At 58.6% G+C, this 13,805-nt stretch overlaps 1 protein-coding gene across 1 annotated transcript in view; it reads left to right on the top strand.

The window, feature by feature from the left end:
* HMCN2 (hemicentin 2) overlaps positions 1–13,805 on the top strand; it is a 144,965-nt gene that overhangs the window by 89,966 nt on the left and 41,194 nt on the right. Inside the window, exons 45-60 of the mRNA XM_044264681.1 lie at positions 618–899; positions 2,153–2,320; positions 3,454–3,567; positions 4,054–4,140; positions 4,922–5,113; positions 5,963–6,136; positions 6,267–6,380; positions 6,918–7,060; positions 7,592–7,742; positions 8,358–8,579; positions 10,069–10,182; positions 10,586–10,773; positions 11,295–11,391; positions 12,173–12,334; positions 12,488–12,601; positions 13,535–13,737. Of these exons, the coding sequence (XP_044120616.1) occupies positions 618–899; positions 2,153–2,320; positions 3,454–3,567; positions 4,054–4,140; positions 4,922–5,113; positions 5,963–6,136; positions 6,267–6,380; positions 6,918–7,060; positions 7,592–7,742; positions 8,358–8,579; positions 10,069–10,182; positions 10,586–10,773; positions 11,295–11,391; positions 12,173–12,334; positions 12,488–12,601; positions 13,535–13,737 (2,525 nt within the window). The remainder of the gene's footprint in view (positions 1–617; positions 900–2,152; positions 2,321–3,453; positions 3,568–4,053; positions 4,141–4,921; positions 5,114–5,962; positions 6,137–6,266; positions 6,381–6,917; positions 7,061–7,591; positions 7,743–8,357; positions 8,580–10,068; positions 10,183–10,585; positions 10,774–11,294; positions 11,392–12,172; positions 12,335–12,487; positions 12,602–13,534; positions 13,738–13,805) is intronic.

The following is a 13,805-nucleotide window of genomic DNA, read 5'->3' as shown; positions in this document are numbered from 1 at the left end:
TCCCGTGCCCTCTCCGCCGGCTGGCCCCTCCCGGTCAGCTTGCTACCGCTCGTGAGCGGTACGACAGAGGGGTGACAGGATCCCAAGCAGCCCCCCTTGGCCCAGAGAAACCAAATGTATCTTGAAACCGTTGGAAACAAAGCGATGTAAAATGTATGTGAAGCTCCTACATTCTGTAGTCCGGCAAGGATGAAATTAGATACGCAGCCTTGTAAAAATCGTTCTAGAAAATAAAACTGGAAAGGGCCCCGCTCAGCCTCCCACCTGTGCTGTCCTGCTCCGCCCCAGATGGTCCCAGTGACTGTTTAGGCTTCAGGAAGGCCCTGGTGTCTGAGGAGGGAGTGCCCTCACCGTTCACCAGGCTGCGCTGTGTGACCTTTTCCTCCTAACAGCGTCTGGCCCTTGATGCCCAGGGTGCGGGGGAGGGGTCAAGGGCACTGCCGTGACCCCATTATAGAGATGGGACATGGGTGCCCCGAGCGGTGAGGCCACCTGAAGATCACACAGCCAGCAAGTGGCCGGTGGCGCAGAGGCCTGCATAGGGGCAGGCCTGGATCTTGGGGAGGGCTTGGTGTCCAGAGGCCGCGGCGGCCCGCCCTCACGGGCTTTGTCCTCAGTTCCCCCTCAGATCGCTGGCCCCCGGGAGCCCCACACGCAGGTCTCTGTGGTCCAGGATGGGGAGGCCACCCTTCAGTGCCACGCCACCGGGAAGCCCCCGCCCAAGGTGACGTGGGAACGGGACGGCCAGCCGCTGACGGCCGAGCCTGGCCTGCGGCTGCAGAATCACGGTCAGAAGCTGCGTGTGGAGGGGGCTCAGGCTGCCCACAGCGGACGCTACAGCTGCGTGGCCGAGAACGTGGCCGGAAGGGCCGAGAGGAGGTTTACGCTCTCCGTGCTGGGTGAGGACCAGCTGCGAACTGGAGGGGACGGGGGTAGGGCCAACCAGAGAGGGCAAGGCCAGCCCAACCTACAGGCACAGCCCCTTGTTCTCCCAGGAGTCAGGCCGCTGATGGGACCGCTGTTGGGGGAGGCCTTGAATACTCTCAGGATCAGGACTGGCTCCAAATAGCCCTCATTTCCTCCCTCCTTCTCTTCCTTGCTTGCTGTTCCCCTACTCCCTTCCTGGCCCTGGAGAAATAAGCAGTCTCTGTTCTGCATGACTCATGTGATTGGTGGGGGGGATCCAGGGCCCATGAGACACAAGGAAGAGCCCCAAACTGGCATGGGAAGTCAGGGAAGCCTCCTGTGTGAGGCAATCTTTTAGCTGAAATGTAAAAGCTGAGTAGGAATTAACGAGGTGCCCAGGTGAGGGGAACAGTGTGCAGGGCAGAGGGAACAGACTCTGCAGAAGCCTGGAGAGGTGATATGGTACTTTCAGGGTAGCTGCAACAGCCTTCTGATTCCAATCTTTTTTTTTTTTTAAGATTTTATTTATTCCTTTGACAGACAGAGATCACAAGTAGGCAGAGAGGTAGGCAGAGAGAGAGAGAGGAGGAAGCAGCCTTCCCACTAAGCAGAGAGCCCGATGCGGGGCTCGATCCCAGGACCCTGGGATCATGACCCGAGCCCGAAGGCAGAGGCTTTAACCCACAGAGCTACCCAGGCGCCCCTGATTCCAATCCTTGATTGAGCTCTAACTGTATGCTTCAGGGTAGGGGCAAGAAGTGTTAAGAGATAAGGTGGCTCAGGCTGGGTTTAAGGATCATTGTGCTTTCTGCCAGCTCCCTCCCCCTCTACCTCCCAGGGGTCCCTGGCCTCGCCCACTTCTCCCTGCCTGATAGAGTGTGGCTTCCTTTTGGAATGGATCCTTTAGAAAGTGCAGAAGTGTCCCTCGCCTCTGCTGTGTGGATTCAGGGGTGTGTCTGCAGACCCCTGGCTCTAGCTCCTGTCCTGTTGCTCAGCATAGGCACTGTGCTAAGTGCTTGTAGAATCCTCCTAGCATCCCTCGGACGGGGTGGGGAAACTGAGGCCCAAGGTGTTTGCCTGAAGCCAAAGCCCAGCCTGTGGCCACCAGCCACTTCACTCTGGTCTTGTCACTTCTGCTCCTGGGACATCCCTGACTGGGGGTGGGGGGGGTCCTTGCCCGGGAGAGCTGTTAGGGGGCAGGGAAGGAGCGTACAGCCCCCATATGCGGTTTCTGTTCTGTGTCTAGTGCCCCCACAGCTCATCGGAGACTTGAACCCACTGACCAACATCTCTGCTACCTTGCACAGCCCCTTGACGTTGCTCTGTGAAGCCACAGGTGTCCCACCCCCAGGGGTTCGCTGGTTCCGAGGAGAGGAGCCCATCAGCCCCGGGGAGGACACCTACCTCTTGGCAGGTGAGGTTCCAGCCAGGGGAGCATCTGGTTATCAGGTCTGGCCCTCTGTCTCTGCCTCTGTTTATCACATGTCCATGACCTCTGACCCTTTGCTGCCAGGCCTGGTTGGGATAACCACTGAGCTCTTGGTCCCCCAAGAATGCGACCAAAAACACTCGCTAGGTGAGGTACTCCAGGAGAAGCAATTAGATTTAAGTAAGTCTGGAAAAGACTTCTGGCCCTGTTCCCCTCCTGAAGACTGACAGTGATTCTTTGCATAGTTTAGGTTCTGATAAGTACTGCCGGAAAAAAAAAAAAATTCTCGGGCACATCGGTAACCGCTTCCTGAACAGTAACATACTTTAGAAATGCTGAGTCAAGCACCTTCTCTGCATATTTGTCCTGCCCACAAAGCTGGTTTGTGATGGTTCTTATTGGTATACAGATGGGGAAACTGAGGACCGAGAGGCGGTGTCCCATCCGAATCTTGCAGGAACAGCAGGTTCAGCTTTAGCACCAGTGACTCAACACTTGTTGCACACAGCCAAAGGTGGGAGGGCAAATATACTGTCCCCCGTGCACCACTTCTGAGCACTTGGTAGGGGCTGTCAAACGCCTTGTGATATGAATTCAGAGACTGCATCTGGGCAAAATGGAGCTTGGCAATCCATTAGTGATGTCTGCCCTGGGCACAGGAATAGCCATAATGACATGCTCTTAGATGATCCTTGATTGGATTGCCTGGGAGAAACTGGCTTGCCTTTGAGAGGTCTTTGGGAGAAGGAGGCTTTTTCCTAGGTCTGCTAGAATAAAATGGGGGCCTCTGGCCTGGCCCAGGACTGCAGAACCTGTTGCTGTCCTTTTAGCCCCAGTCAATCCCCAGAACCAGGGGTAGCCAGGGGACAGAGCCTTCTTACTAGAACAGGGTCCTCAAGTTTACCCATGTGTCCGTCTAATCCAGGGGCCTCCCTCCTTCCGTTTACCCTCCTGGGCCTCAGTTTCCCCACCTGAGGAAAGGAGCACTGCGGGAGGCAGACACATACACGTCTAATGACAACACCTGGTGCACTCCTGTTCCTGGTGGGCAGCCTGGGCTCCAGCTAGGACAGAGGTTGCTGTAGCTGTCCTTGGAGCCCACTCCTCTTCCTCCCCAGGTGGCTGGATGCTCAGGCTGACCCGGGTACAGGAGCAAGACACAGGTTTCTACGCGTGCCTGGCAAGCAACGAGGCTGGGGAGGTTCGGAGAAACTTCAGCATCGAGGTTCTGGGTATGTCACACCCCCATTCTCATGTGGACCCCATGAATTCCTCCTCTGCCACCTTGGAGCTTCTGGAGGGCCCATGCCCAGGACTTAGGGCTCATGCTGTAGCAGGGAGCTCAGCACAGGAAGGAGGGAGAGGCCAAGCTTTGTCTTCTGTGCCTGATCATTAACCTCTGCTCTGAGGCTGCCATGGAACTTTCCAGAAACAGTAAAGACTAACCCCAAGTGGCAGGGGGCAAATATTCTCAACACCACTCAACCGCCTTCCTCTGACCAGGGCCTTCCCCTAGAGGCACTGGTACTTCCCTCAGCCAACACCAGATGTTTATTGAACTCACTGCCCCATGGAAGCAGGCACAGTGGGACGGGAAACCGAGGCACAGGGAATTGAAGGCAATTGCCTTGGGCTCTTGGTTCTGGCCTCTTGTCTTCTGCTTCACGGTCATTCAGCCAGCCCTGGTCAGTAACCTTCTGTCTCCCTGCTTCTTGCAGTGCCTCCCAGGATTGAGAACGAGGACCTGGAGGAGGCAGTCAAGGTCCCTGAGGGGCAGACAGCTCATCTAATGTGCAATGCCACAGGTAAGGGCCACACACACGGTAGGCTAGGAGAAGCACGAGAAGGCAGCTTCAGAGAAGTGGGGGTCCTGGGGGGAGTCCCTGCTTGCCCTCAGCCCCACTGGTCCTCGTGGTGGGTCTCTCTGTATCATGAACTTGGCACCACATCCCTGCTCATCTTTGCACCTGCTAAGCCCCTGCCCCCAAACACTCCCCTCTCCTCACCAGACTATAGAACTGTGGTTCCAGAAGTTTCCACAGGGAGTCCTTGGCTGACCCCTTGGGCCCGTGGGTTATCTTCACTGTGCTCCCACAGGCCCCAGGGCTTTCTTGTCCCAGCATGAAGCACACTGGACTGTAATAGCCTTGGGACATCTGTGTACCCCAGTTGAGCTCTGAGGTCCTTGAGGACCCAAGGACTGCTTTGTCACCATGGTTTTCCTAGTGTCTGGCAGAGTAGGCTCCCATTAATGCTTTTGGACTGGGCTGGGTGACTGCCTGGGTAGATGGATGGATGGATGGATGGATGGATGAATGAAAGGAATAATCTGCCTTTCTGTTCTGCCTATGTCCACCAAGCCAACTCAGCCCACTCCTCCATAAGGAAAAGGCAGTCAACCACGTAGGAAAGGACCCAGACCAGGCTTGATGGCTGCTTCTGTGTCTTGCCCTGCTGCATGGGCCTCTGGACTGAGATGGAGAATCCATATCCTCTACCCTATCCTGGAGCCAGCTCTGACCTCTGGGCCAACAACCTAGTCAGAACCTGCTGAATTATCTTCCCTGCCTCTTCCCCTCCTTACAGGCCACCCACAGCCCAAGGTCACGTGGTTCAAAGATGGCCGGCCCCTGGCTGGTGGAGATGCCCACCACATTTCTCCAGACGGAGCCCTCCTACAGGTCCTCCAGGCCAACCTGTCTAGTTCTGGTCACTACTCTTGCATTGCGGCCAACACTGTGGGGGAGAAGACCAAACACTTCCAGCTTAGTGTCCTGGGTAAGTGCTGGGCCTCTCCTAGCCGCCCTGGGTGCCCATGGGAGGGAGAACCAAGGTGACCAGTGCCTTACAGACAGCATCCCACTCAGCCCTCTCCTGTTTTGTTTTGTTTTTCCATTTCTCTGGGTTCAACAATAACAATAACAACAAAATAATAGCTCTGTTGGGTGAACATTAATCCTGGGCTAGGCATTTGGACAGGCCCGATTGGTTGGATCTTCACAGCAAGTCTAGGAGCTGGGAGATGTCCTTGTCCCTGTGTCCCCAAGGAAGCTCTAAGGCTTAGAGAGGTGACAGGACCCCCAGGTGTCCATCTCCTCAGGACAATCATCATGAATTGTCTTGTCAGGAGAAACAGGGGTCTAGTAGATGAGAGGAACACAGCCTGGCTTAATAAAATCTGTTTCTAAAAATGCTGGTGGTTCGAGCCCCGCATCGGGCTTTCTGCTCAGCAGGGAGCCTGCTTCCTCCTCTTTCTCAGCCTGCTTCTCTGCCTCCTTGTGATCTCTGTCTGTCAAACAAAAATGCTGGACAGTAAAGCGGACAGTCTCCTGTGGGACTTGAAAGAGGAAGTCTTAGGATGAATGAAAACAGGGCTATTGGTGCATCAGGGAGCCCTCTGGAACACGAGCAGAACTGACAAGGCTCTGGTAAATCAGTAGATCGCCTGGATGTTAAGAGACTACTGGGGAAACTGAGGCAGGAATCGTCCAGCTTCTCCTGTGGCATTGCTTAGTGGTGGAAAGCCCAGGCTCTGAAGCTATGCACCAGGGTCTGAGACTTTTCTGGCTCCTTGGGCCCAGGGTTAGGGATCACTGTTAAGGATCACACCATCGGCCTCCCCCACAGTGGTTCCCACCATCCTGGGAGTGACCGAGGACAGTGCAGATGAGGAGGTGACTGTGACCATCAACAACCCCATTTCTCTGATCTGCGAGGCACTGGCCTTCCCCTCCCCCACCATCAGCTGGATGAAGGACGGTGCCCCGTTTGAGGCTTCGAACAACATCCAGCTGCTCCCAGGTGATGTCCTGTGGAGGGGTGGGGGGGAGGGGACAGGTGATATGTTCTTGGGCTAGGTTAGAGGAAGGGGCTGGTGAGCCTGAGGTCATGTGTCCTTGGGGGTGACCTTGGCCACTGCCCCTGCAACCAGGCACCCACGGGCTGCAGATTCTGAATGCCCAGAAGGAAGATGCGGGCCAGTACACCTGCGTGGTCACCAATGAACTTGGGGAGGCCATGAAGAATTACCATGTGGAAGTGCTCAGTGAGTCAGGGACACTCTGGGGCACCAGCAGGACAGGCGGAAGATATGTGGAAGCCTGGGGACCCCTGGCACATGGGCCCCACAGACACCCGAGGCCCCTCCTGTGGTGGTCAGAAGCAGCCCAGGCTGACTCAGTCACCTTGGGGCCCAGGACCCCAAGAGATGGGGGACACGTGGGGTAGAACTTGGGTCAGGTGGATGCTCAGATCCACCCCAGTCCTGGCTTCCTTCTGCCACCTGCACTGTGGTGGGGCCAGAGGCCCCACAACTTAAGACCCAGCTCCCCCAGAATGGCCCCCAGAGGTCACCCCAGGAATTCCCCTGCCCCGGACCTGCCCTATCCTGTAAACCACTGACAACCAGCACTCTCTTCCTTAAGTGAACAGCTACAAGAGCGGGTCTGTCTCCAGGGCCCCTGTTCCTCGGCCCTTGGGAACCAGTCCCCCCGTTTCTGGGACTGCTCTGGGTGTGGGATGTGCACTGGGTCTCGGCACCCCTTTCCTAGACCTGCTCCTCAGACCCGTTTGTGGTTTTCAGTCCCCCCTTCCATCTCCAAAGATGACGCCTTGGGGGAGGCCAGCGTGAAGGAAGTGAAGACCAAGGTCAACAGTACCTTGACCCTGGAGTGTGAGTGCTGGGCCATGCCCCCACCCACCATCAGCTGGTACAAGGACGGACGGGTGAGTGAGGAAACCAGGGGGCGCCCTGCTTCTGCTTGGAACCTTCCAGAGAAGGCCGTCCGAGCACCTGGCCCCAGAGCCCGCCTAGGCCCTGCCCCACTTTATATTTTAACAAGAAATCCAACTGTTCGTAGGGAACGGGCCTCATCAGTATTAAACCCTGCATTTACCCATTTAACTCCCGGTTTTTGAGCTCCACAGGTTTGGGGTTCTCAAACCGTCAGGGTGCTACCGTCACTTTGTGTTGTATTTTAAAATTTTTATCAAAATATAGGTAGGCTCAGGGCACCTTGGTAATGCAGTTGGTTGAGTGACTCTTGGTTTTGGCTCCAGTCTTGATCTCAGGGTGCTGAGCTCAAGCCCTGCATCAGGCTCTGCAATCAGCCCGCTTGAATGTCTCGGTCTCCCTGCCTCCACGCTCGTGCTCTCTATCAAATAAATGAATCTTAAAAATACACACACATATATATGGAGGCTCCTCGGGGTCCTTTTGGCCCCTCATTTCTGATCATTCCCCCCTCCCACCCCCAGCCCGTGACTCCCAACCCGCGGCTCCGCGTCCTGGGCGAAGGCCGGCTGCTCCAGATCCAGCCCACGCAGGTCTCGGATTCAGGCCGATACCTGTGTGTGGCCAGCAACGTGGCTGGCGAGGATGACCAGGACTTCAATGTGCTCATCCAGGGTGTGTGGGGGCCGGTGGGAATGGGGGGGCAGCCCAGCTGGGGGTGGGGAGTGTCTGTGCGTCTGGAAGAATCTGGCAAGAGGACTCTGTTCCTGGCGGATCCTTCCCTTTCTCATCGCTGCCTGGTGTGCCTTACCTCCAGACCCCTGGCCGGGCTCTCCCATTAACTGACTTTGTGACCTGAGGCCATCATTGCCCTCCCCCTGGTCTTGGTTTTACTTGGGTAAAATGTGGGTCATCAGATCAGGTGGCCTCGGGGGCCCCCAGCACTTCTGACAGCCGATGGTTTTGTGCCTCTGTGCTCCCATCAACTCTGGCTGAAACTTAGGATCTGGCTTCCTTCTCGGAGAGGGGTCGGCACATCATGGGGTGTCTTTTGAGGCTGCTGGACATAAGCCATAGAGGGCAGAAACCTTACCCTGGTGCCGAGCATAGTCGTTGCTCAGTAAACACTGGCGGAAAGAATGAGTGATTTTAAAAACTGCCTTGACCTAAGAGATCTGCTCTAACCGTGAGATTTCCACACCCGACAGAGGCCAGCCCGGGCTCTCCTTGAGCAGAGACGAGTCCCCATCCCTCGGCTGTGTGTTCTAACAGCTTTGCCCCCTGCCCCAGTGCCCCCCATGTTCCAGAAACTGGACGACGCCAGTGCAGCCTTCGAGATCCTGTCCAGGGAAGAAGAGGAGGCCCGGGGCGGGGTGACGGAACGCCGGGAAGTTGTGGAGAACAACCCCGCCTACCTGTACTGTGACACCAACGCCATCCCCCCGCCGGAGCTCACCTGGTACAGGGAGGACCAACCCCTCTCAGCTGCAGATGGGGTGTCTGTTCTGCAAGGTAGTTTAGGGTGTGCAGGGAGGTCGGGCATTGGCGGGCAGAGATCAGGGTTCACCCGCCTCGGAGCTGGGCTCCTTTACTGTCCTTACGAGTCTTGGAGCTCTCCCGTGTCCTGCTTGCTGTGTGACCACGGGCAGGCCACGCGACCACCCTGGGCCTCGGCTGCCTTTTGCAAACCTGGGCTAGTTGCTCTTTGCCTATTTCCAGGCAAGAACGGGGTCCCCCTTTGCCTCTGGTTTTTAGGCCCAAGGTTCTCACCTGGGCCGTGCCCGCCTCCAGCTCTGTAATGTCCCAGGATAACCAGCCAAAGCTGGTGTCTTTCTCGGCAGGGGGAGCCCATCCCTTTAGTAAGATCTCATGAGGGCCACACTGTGGGGGGTGGGGTGGGGATTCCAGGCGTAGAGCCCTGTGTCATCTCATGGGCCAGGACTCGGTGACCTTTCAGCTTAGGATCTGCGCTGGGTCCTGCCAGGCCTGGAGCCATGGTGGGGCTGGCTGGGGGTGGAGGCCGGGTGTTTGCATGGGCCTCTGGACAAACAGGGTCATTCCAAGGTATGTACTTTGGTGCTTGCAAAAGACGGCAGCCTCTTGGAGATGGCGAAGAGGCAATGCTTACTGAAAGCTGTTTGTCAGAAACCCCTGACTGACCTTTCGCCCTGGCCACTGCCCTTGGACCCGAGCACCGATCCAGATTCTGGGTACACAGTGAGCTCGGTCACATGCTGATTCCTACCTCAGATCCCGACCAGAGGTTAATCCCAGTCATCCGCTGACCCCGCCCCCCTCGTCCTAGCCATTACCCTCCAACCCCACCACTGACCTCTGACCCCGGCCGCTGACCCTTAATCATGGGCGCATAGTGGTCACAAGGGGACCTTAATTCTGAACCTTACCATAGATTAACATCACATGTCAAGGGACCCCCAAACGCAGCTGCTGTTTCTCCAGTCCCGCTACTGTCGCTGGCTCTGGAGGTCATAAGCTCCCAGTCCCAACCCTTGTTACCACAGCCGGGGCCGGCAATCCCCCAACGCAGAATCCAGAACACAGGGTAACCCTAACCCGGGTCCACTGGAGACCACCGCTAGCCCCACAGAGATGCCTGGGTCTGGCCCTAGCTCTCTCTTGATCGCAGAGGGTCCCAGGTGACATCCCCGAACCCTGATCACCACAGCCCAGGAGCTGCCTGATTGCTTCCCAAAAGCCCACCCCTGGACATTTGCCCGGCTCTCTGCCCCCTCCCTCTGTCTTCACGGGAGCTGGGCTCAGCGCGGCTGGGCACTCTTGGGAAGCCTCAGTTCCTCCATCTGTAGTATGGGAGGAGGAGAAGCACCAGTGGCAGAGGCCGAGAAAATGTTCACCCAAGGCCTGGCCCACAGCAAGCAGGGCAGGCTGATTCTCTCCGTTTCACAGAGGAGGTGGGGCAGTGATGTCTTCGGGGTCTGCTGCCTCGTGCCCTCGTTCAGGTGTCCGTCCCGTGTCCCCGCAGGAGGCCGGGTCCTGCAGATTCCCCTGGCGCGTGCGGAGGACGCCGGCAGGTACTCGTGCAAGGCCTCCAACGAGGCGGGCGAGGACTGGCTGCACTACGAGCTGCTTGTGCTGAGTGAGTGGCCAGCTTGGGGCTGGAGGGCTTCGGTCGCCGGGCCCCACGGGGGCCTCCCTGCTGACGGGGTCAAGGCAAAGCACACGTTCAGTCCTGCCGTACTGGGAGGTGGATCGCGGAGGCCGTGCGAGCTTGGACTGGGTTCAAATTCCAAGTGGGCCGCTTTCTAGCCGTTTCACCTTGAGCAAATCCCAGCCCTCCCGGTGCCCCAGATTTCTTAGCTGCATCAGGGCCCGGAGTTGGAGGGGGTAGGGCGAGGGGCGGCAGGGAAGAGGGCACCGGGCGCCCTGAGCCAGAGCCTGGCACCATGTGCTGCTGTCCCCTCCTTGCCCACCCCCCACCTCAGGGGCCTTTCCCAGGCAGGCTGCCTGCTCCTCACCCTGCTCTCCCTGGCCCCCCGCAGCCCCACCTGTGATCCTGGGTGACACGGAGGAGCTGGTGGAAGAGATGACCGTAAACGCCAGCAGCACCGTCAGCCTGCACTGCCCGGCCCTGGGCAACCCCATGCCCAGCATCTCATGGCTCCAGAACGGGCTGCCTTTCTCCCCGAGCCCACGGCTGCAGGTCCTAGAGGACGGGCGAGTCTTACAGGTCAGGGCATCCCCCAGCTTGGGCTAAAGGCAGCAACTGCTGTGACTCGGTCCTGCTTGTCCAGGAACCAAGGAGCTGCCGTTATCTGCCAAACGAGGCTCTTTGCCTGGAAGCACGTTGGAGCAGCCGGGATTGAACCCAGCCCCCCAAGTAATCCAAGTTCAACTTGCTGGTGACACAGGGCTGCACTTAGCTCCCAGAAAGGACACATACGCACCTCCTCCTAGAGCCCAGTACAGCACCGAGTGACTGCTTGTGGCCGGGGGGACACTGTTGTCACCACGTAGTTTGCTACAGGGAATCATCCATGTCAACCTCACACTGTGCCCCGACGGTCACAGAGAGCCCTTGGGGAATGTGGCAGGCAATGTGTGCCTATCCGCGGAGCCCCCTGAGCACTGCTCCATGAGGACAGAGGTGGTCGGCCTTCTGGGGGCGGGAGCCCTCGCGGTACTTCCTGGGGGACCCCAGAGCCAGCAGGCTTGTACGGTGTCCCAGGCACCTTCTCCCTGCCTCTGCAGGTGTCCACGGCGGAGGTGACTGATGCCGCCAGCTACATGTGTGTGGCCGAGAACCCGGCGGGCTCCTCGGAGAAGCTCTTCACCCTCAGGGTCCAAGGTGAGCTGGGCTGAGCAGCGGCCCCGGGGGGTTTCCAGCTCAGGGGGCCTCTGGGCTGGCCGTGGCCCACTCCCCAGTCAACCCTGTGGGCAGACCTGGCCCCTCTTCCTGCCCAGAGAGGCACTGCCTCGTTGCTTCCAGCATCCTGGGCTCTGGGCCCGTGTGCCCCATGGGTGACCCTGGCTGACGCCAGCCATCTCCTGGGACAGGGAAGGGACCCTGATCCTTGCAGGCCCACTCCAGATGATTTTAAGCAACGTCAGAGGCTGCCAGGGAACGACTCCTCTGAGGCCTTACAGCACCGTTATTGAGACTTATTCTATCGTTGGCGTGGGGCTGACACGTTCCCCAGACCGACCTTCCAGCCGAGCAGGAGGCCAGCCCAAATGTACAGCTCATAGAGGCCACCCGGTAGGGGGTTTCCATCTTGCTGGCCTTGAGCTCTGCCTCCAGATGTGGGGCAGCTGTGGCCTCAGGGACAGGGATGACAGGGGGGAGCACTCCGGGTCTAGGACGTGAGCCTGAATTGATATTTCAGCTTTGCCCCTGATCCACTGTGTGGCTTTGGGGTGGTGACTCTCCCTCTCTGATCTCTGAGCCCCGTGTTCTCATCTGTGAGGCAGTTATGACACACGGTGGGGTGGTCCATGGCCTTGTTCGAAGACGAACCAAGGCAAGGCACCAGGAGCTCCTCGAGGCCATGTTCCACGCTGTGGCTCTCGGCCCCCTGCGGGAATGCATTCTCATGGACCTTTCTTTCTCCTGGCGGCTGTGGGGACAGCCCCCCCACGCATCACAGGTCCGAACTCGGAGCAGGTCACTGCCATCGTCAACAGCACCATCTCCTTGTCCTGCGACGTCCATGCTCACCCGAGCCCTGAGGTCACGTGGTCCCGGGACAGCCAGCCCCTCTCCCTGGGAAAAGACGTCTTCCTCCTTCCTGGTGGGTGAACTGAGGCTTGGAGCCCAGCCTGAAGCCAGGTGGGAGGTCAGAGTTACATCCTCCAACCTGGGACCGGATGGGGAATCTGGAAAGGCTTGAGGGCTGTGGGCCTGCGGCCTGCTCGCTGGTGTAAGAGGCCGGTTCCCCCACCAGGCACCCACACGCTGCAGCTGGCCCGGGTACAGCCATCAGACTCTGGGACCTACACATGCGAGGCCCTCAGTGCTGCCGGCCAGGACCAGAAACTGGTGCAGCTCAGCGTGCTGGGTACGTCCTGTCTGTCCCCCAAACTCCACTGTCCCCCACTCCTTCAGGAAGCCCTCAGCCCCCAAGGCAGCAAGGCCAGGAGAGGGGCAGCGGGCCCTGGAGAAGCTGGGGTGCCCATGTTCTCTGGTCAGAGCTGGGAAGACCTGGTCTGGAGAGTTGGACTCGCTGTGTTTCAGACTCAGCTGGGCACGTATTGGCTCCGTGACCTTGGGCAAGTCACTCTCCCTCTTGGAGCCTCAGGCCTCCCACCTGTGAGGGGACAGTTGGCATAGGGATTAAATGAGGGTATATAAGGGCTTGCCCGTGCAGGGCATACGGTATCCTCTGAAGTCGAGGAGGGGACAGCGGGACAGCCACGGGAGCTATCCCAGCCGAGGCCCTTCCCAAGCCTGATTGATCAGAGGTTCTCAGCCTGGAGCCAGTTTCTAGGCTCCTGGTCTTCAGAGTCCTCTTGGGGAAAAGCTGGCCCAAGCTGTCATGAGGCAGGACTCACTGGAAGGTTCCTTTTAACCCTGGGTCTGATTGAGGTATTCGTGTTTCCTACTGTGCCAGGCCCCGTACGCTCAGAGCCAGGGGTGGAGGACCTCTGCACTCGTCTGCTGGAGGGACGTGGGCTGTGGGGACCCCTAGGGAGGGCTCAAGCCCAGCCGGGGCCTGTCCTGTGTTGGGAAGCGCTCGGGAGGGCCATCAGAGCGTCTCCCCATCTAGGGGGCTGAGGCCCAGAGAACGCAGGAGGCTTTTCCCAGGTCACCCAGAAGGTCCTTGGCACACTGACCTAGACTAGACTCTGCCTCCAACTCCCTGGGTCTATGCCATCCCTGGGCTGGGGGGTGGGGGCGCTCCACCATGACCATGTGACACTGTGAGCCTCCACCAGCCGGAGAGGCCACAGGGGAGGCTGGTGTGCCTTACTCTACTCACCTGCTGCCTCAGTTCCCCCCACCTTCAGGCGGCCTCCCAGCGGCCCCCAGGATGCGATCGCGGTCCGGGCCGGGGACAAAGCCATCCTTAGCTGTGAGACTGACTCACTTCCGGAGCCGACCGTGACCTGGCACAAGGATGGGCAGCCCCTGGTCCTGACACAGCGCACCCAGGCTCTGCTGGGGGGGCAGAGGCTGGAGATCCGGGACGCCCAGGTGAGTAGCCCGTGGCATGGGCAGCTGTGGGTGGCTGTGGGTCCCGGTCCTGGTGAGCGGGGGGGTGG

This window comes from Neovison vison, chromosome 9, assembly GCF_020171115.1.
Source record: "Neovison vison isolate M4711 chromosome 9, ASM_NN_V1, whole genome shotgun sequence".
Taxonomy (NCBI): Eukaryota; Metazoa; Chordata; class Mammalia; order Carnivora; family Mustelidae; genus Neogale; species Neogale vison.
This window is presented reverse-complemented; position numbering and strand designations above follow the sequence as displayed.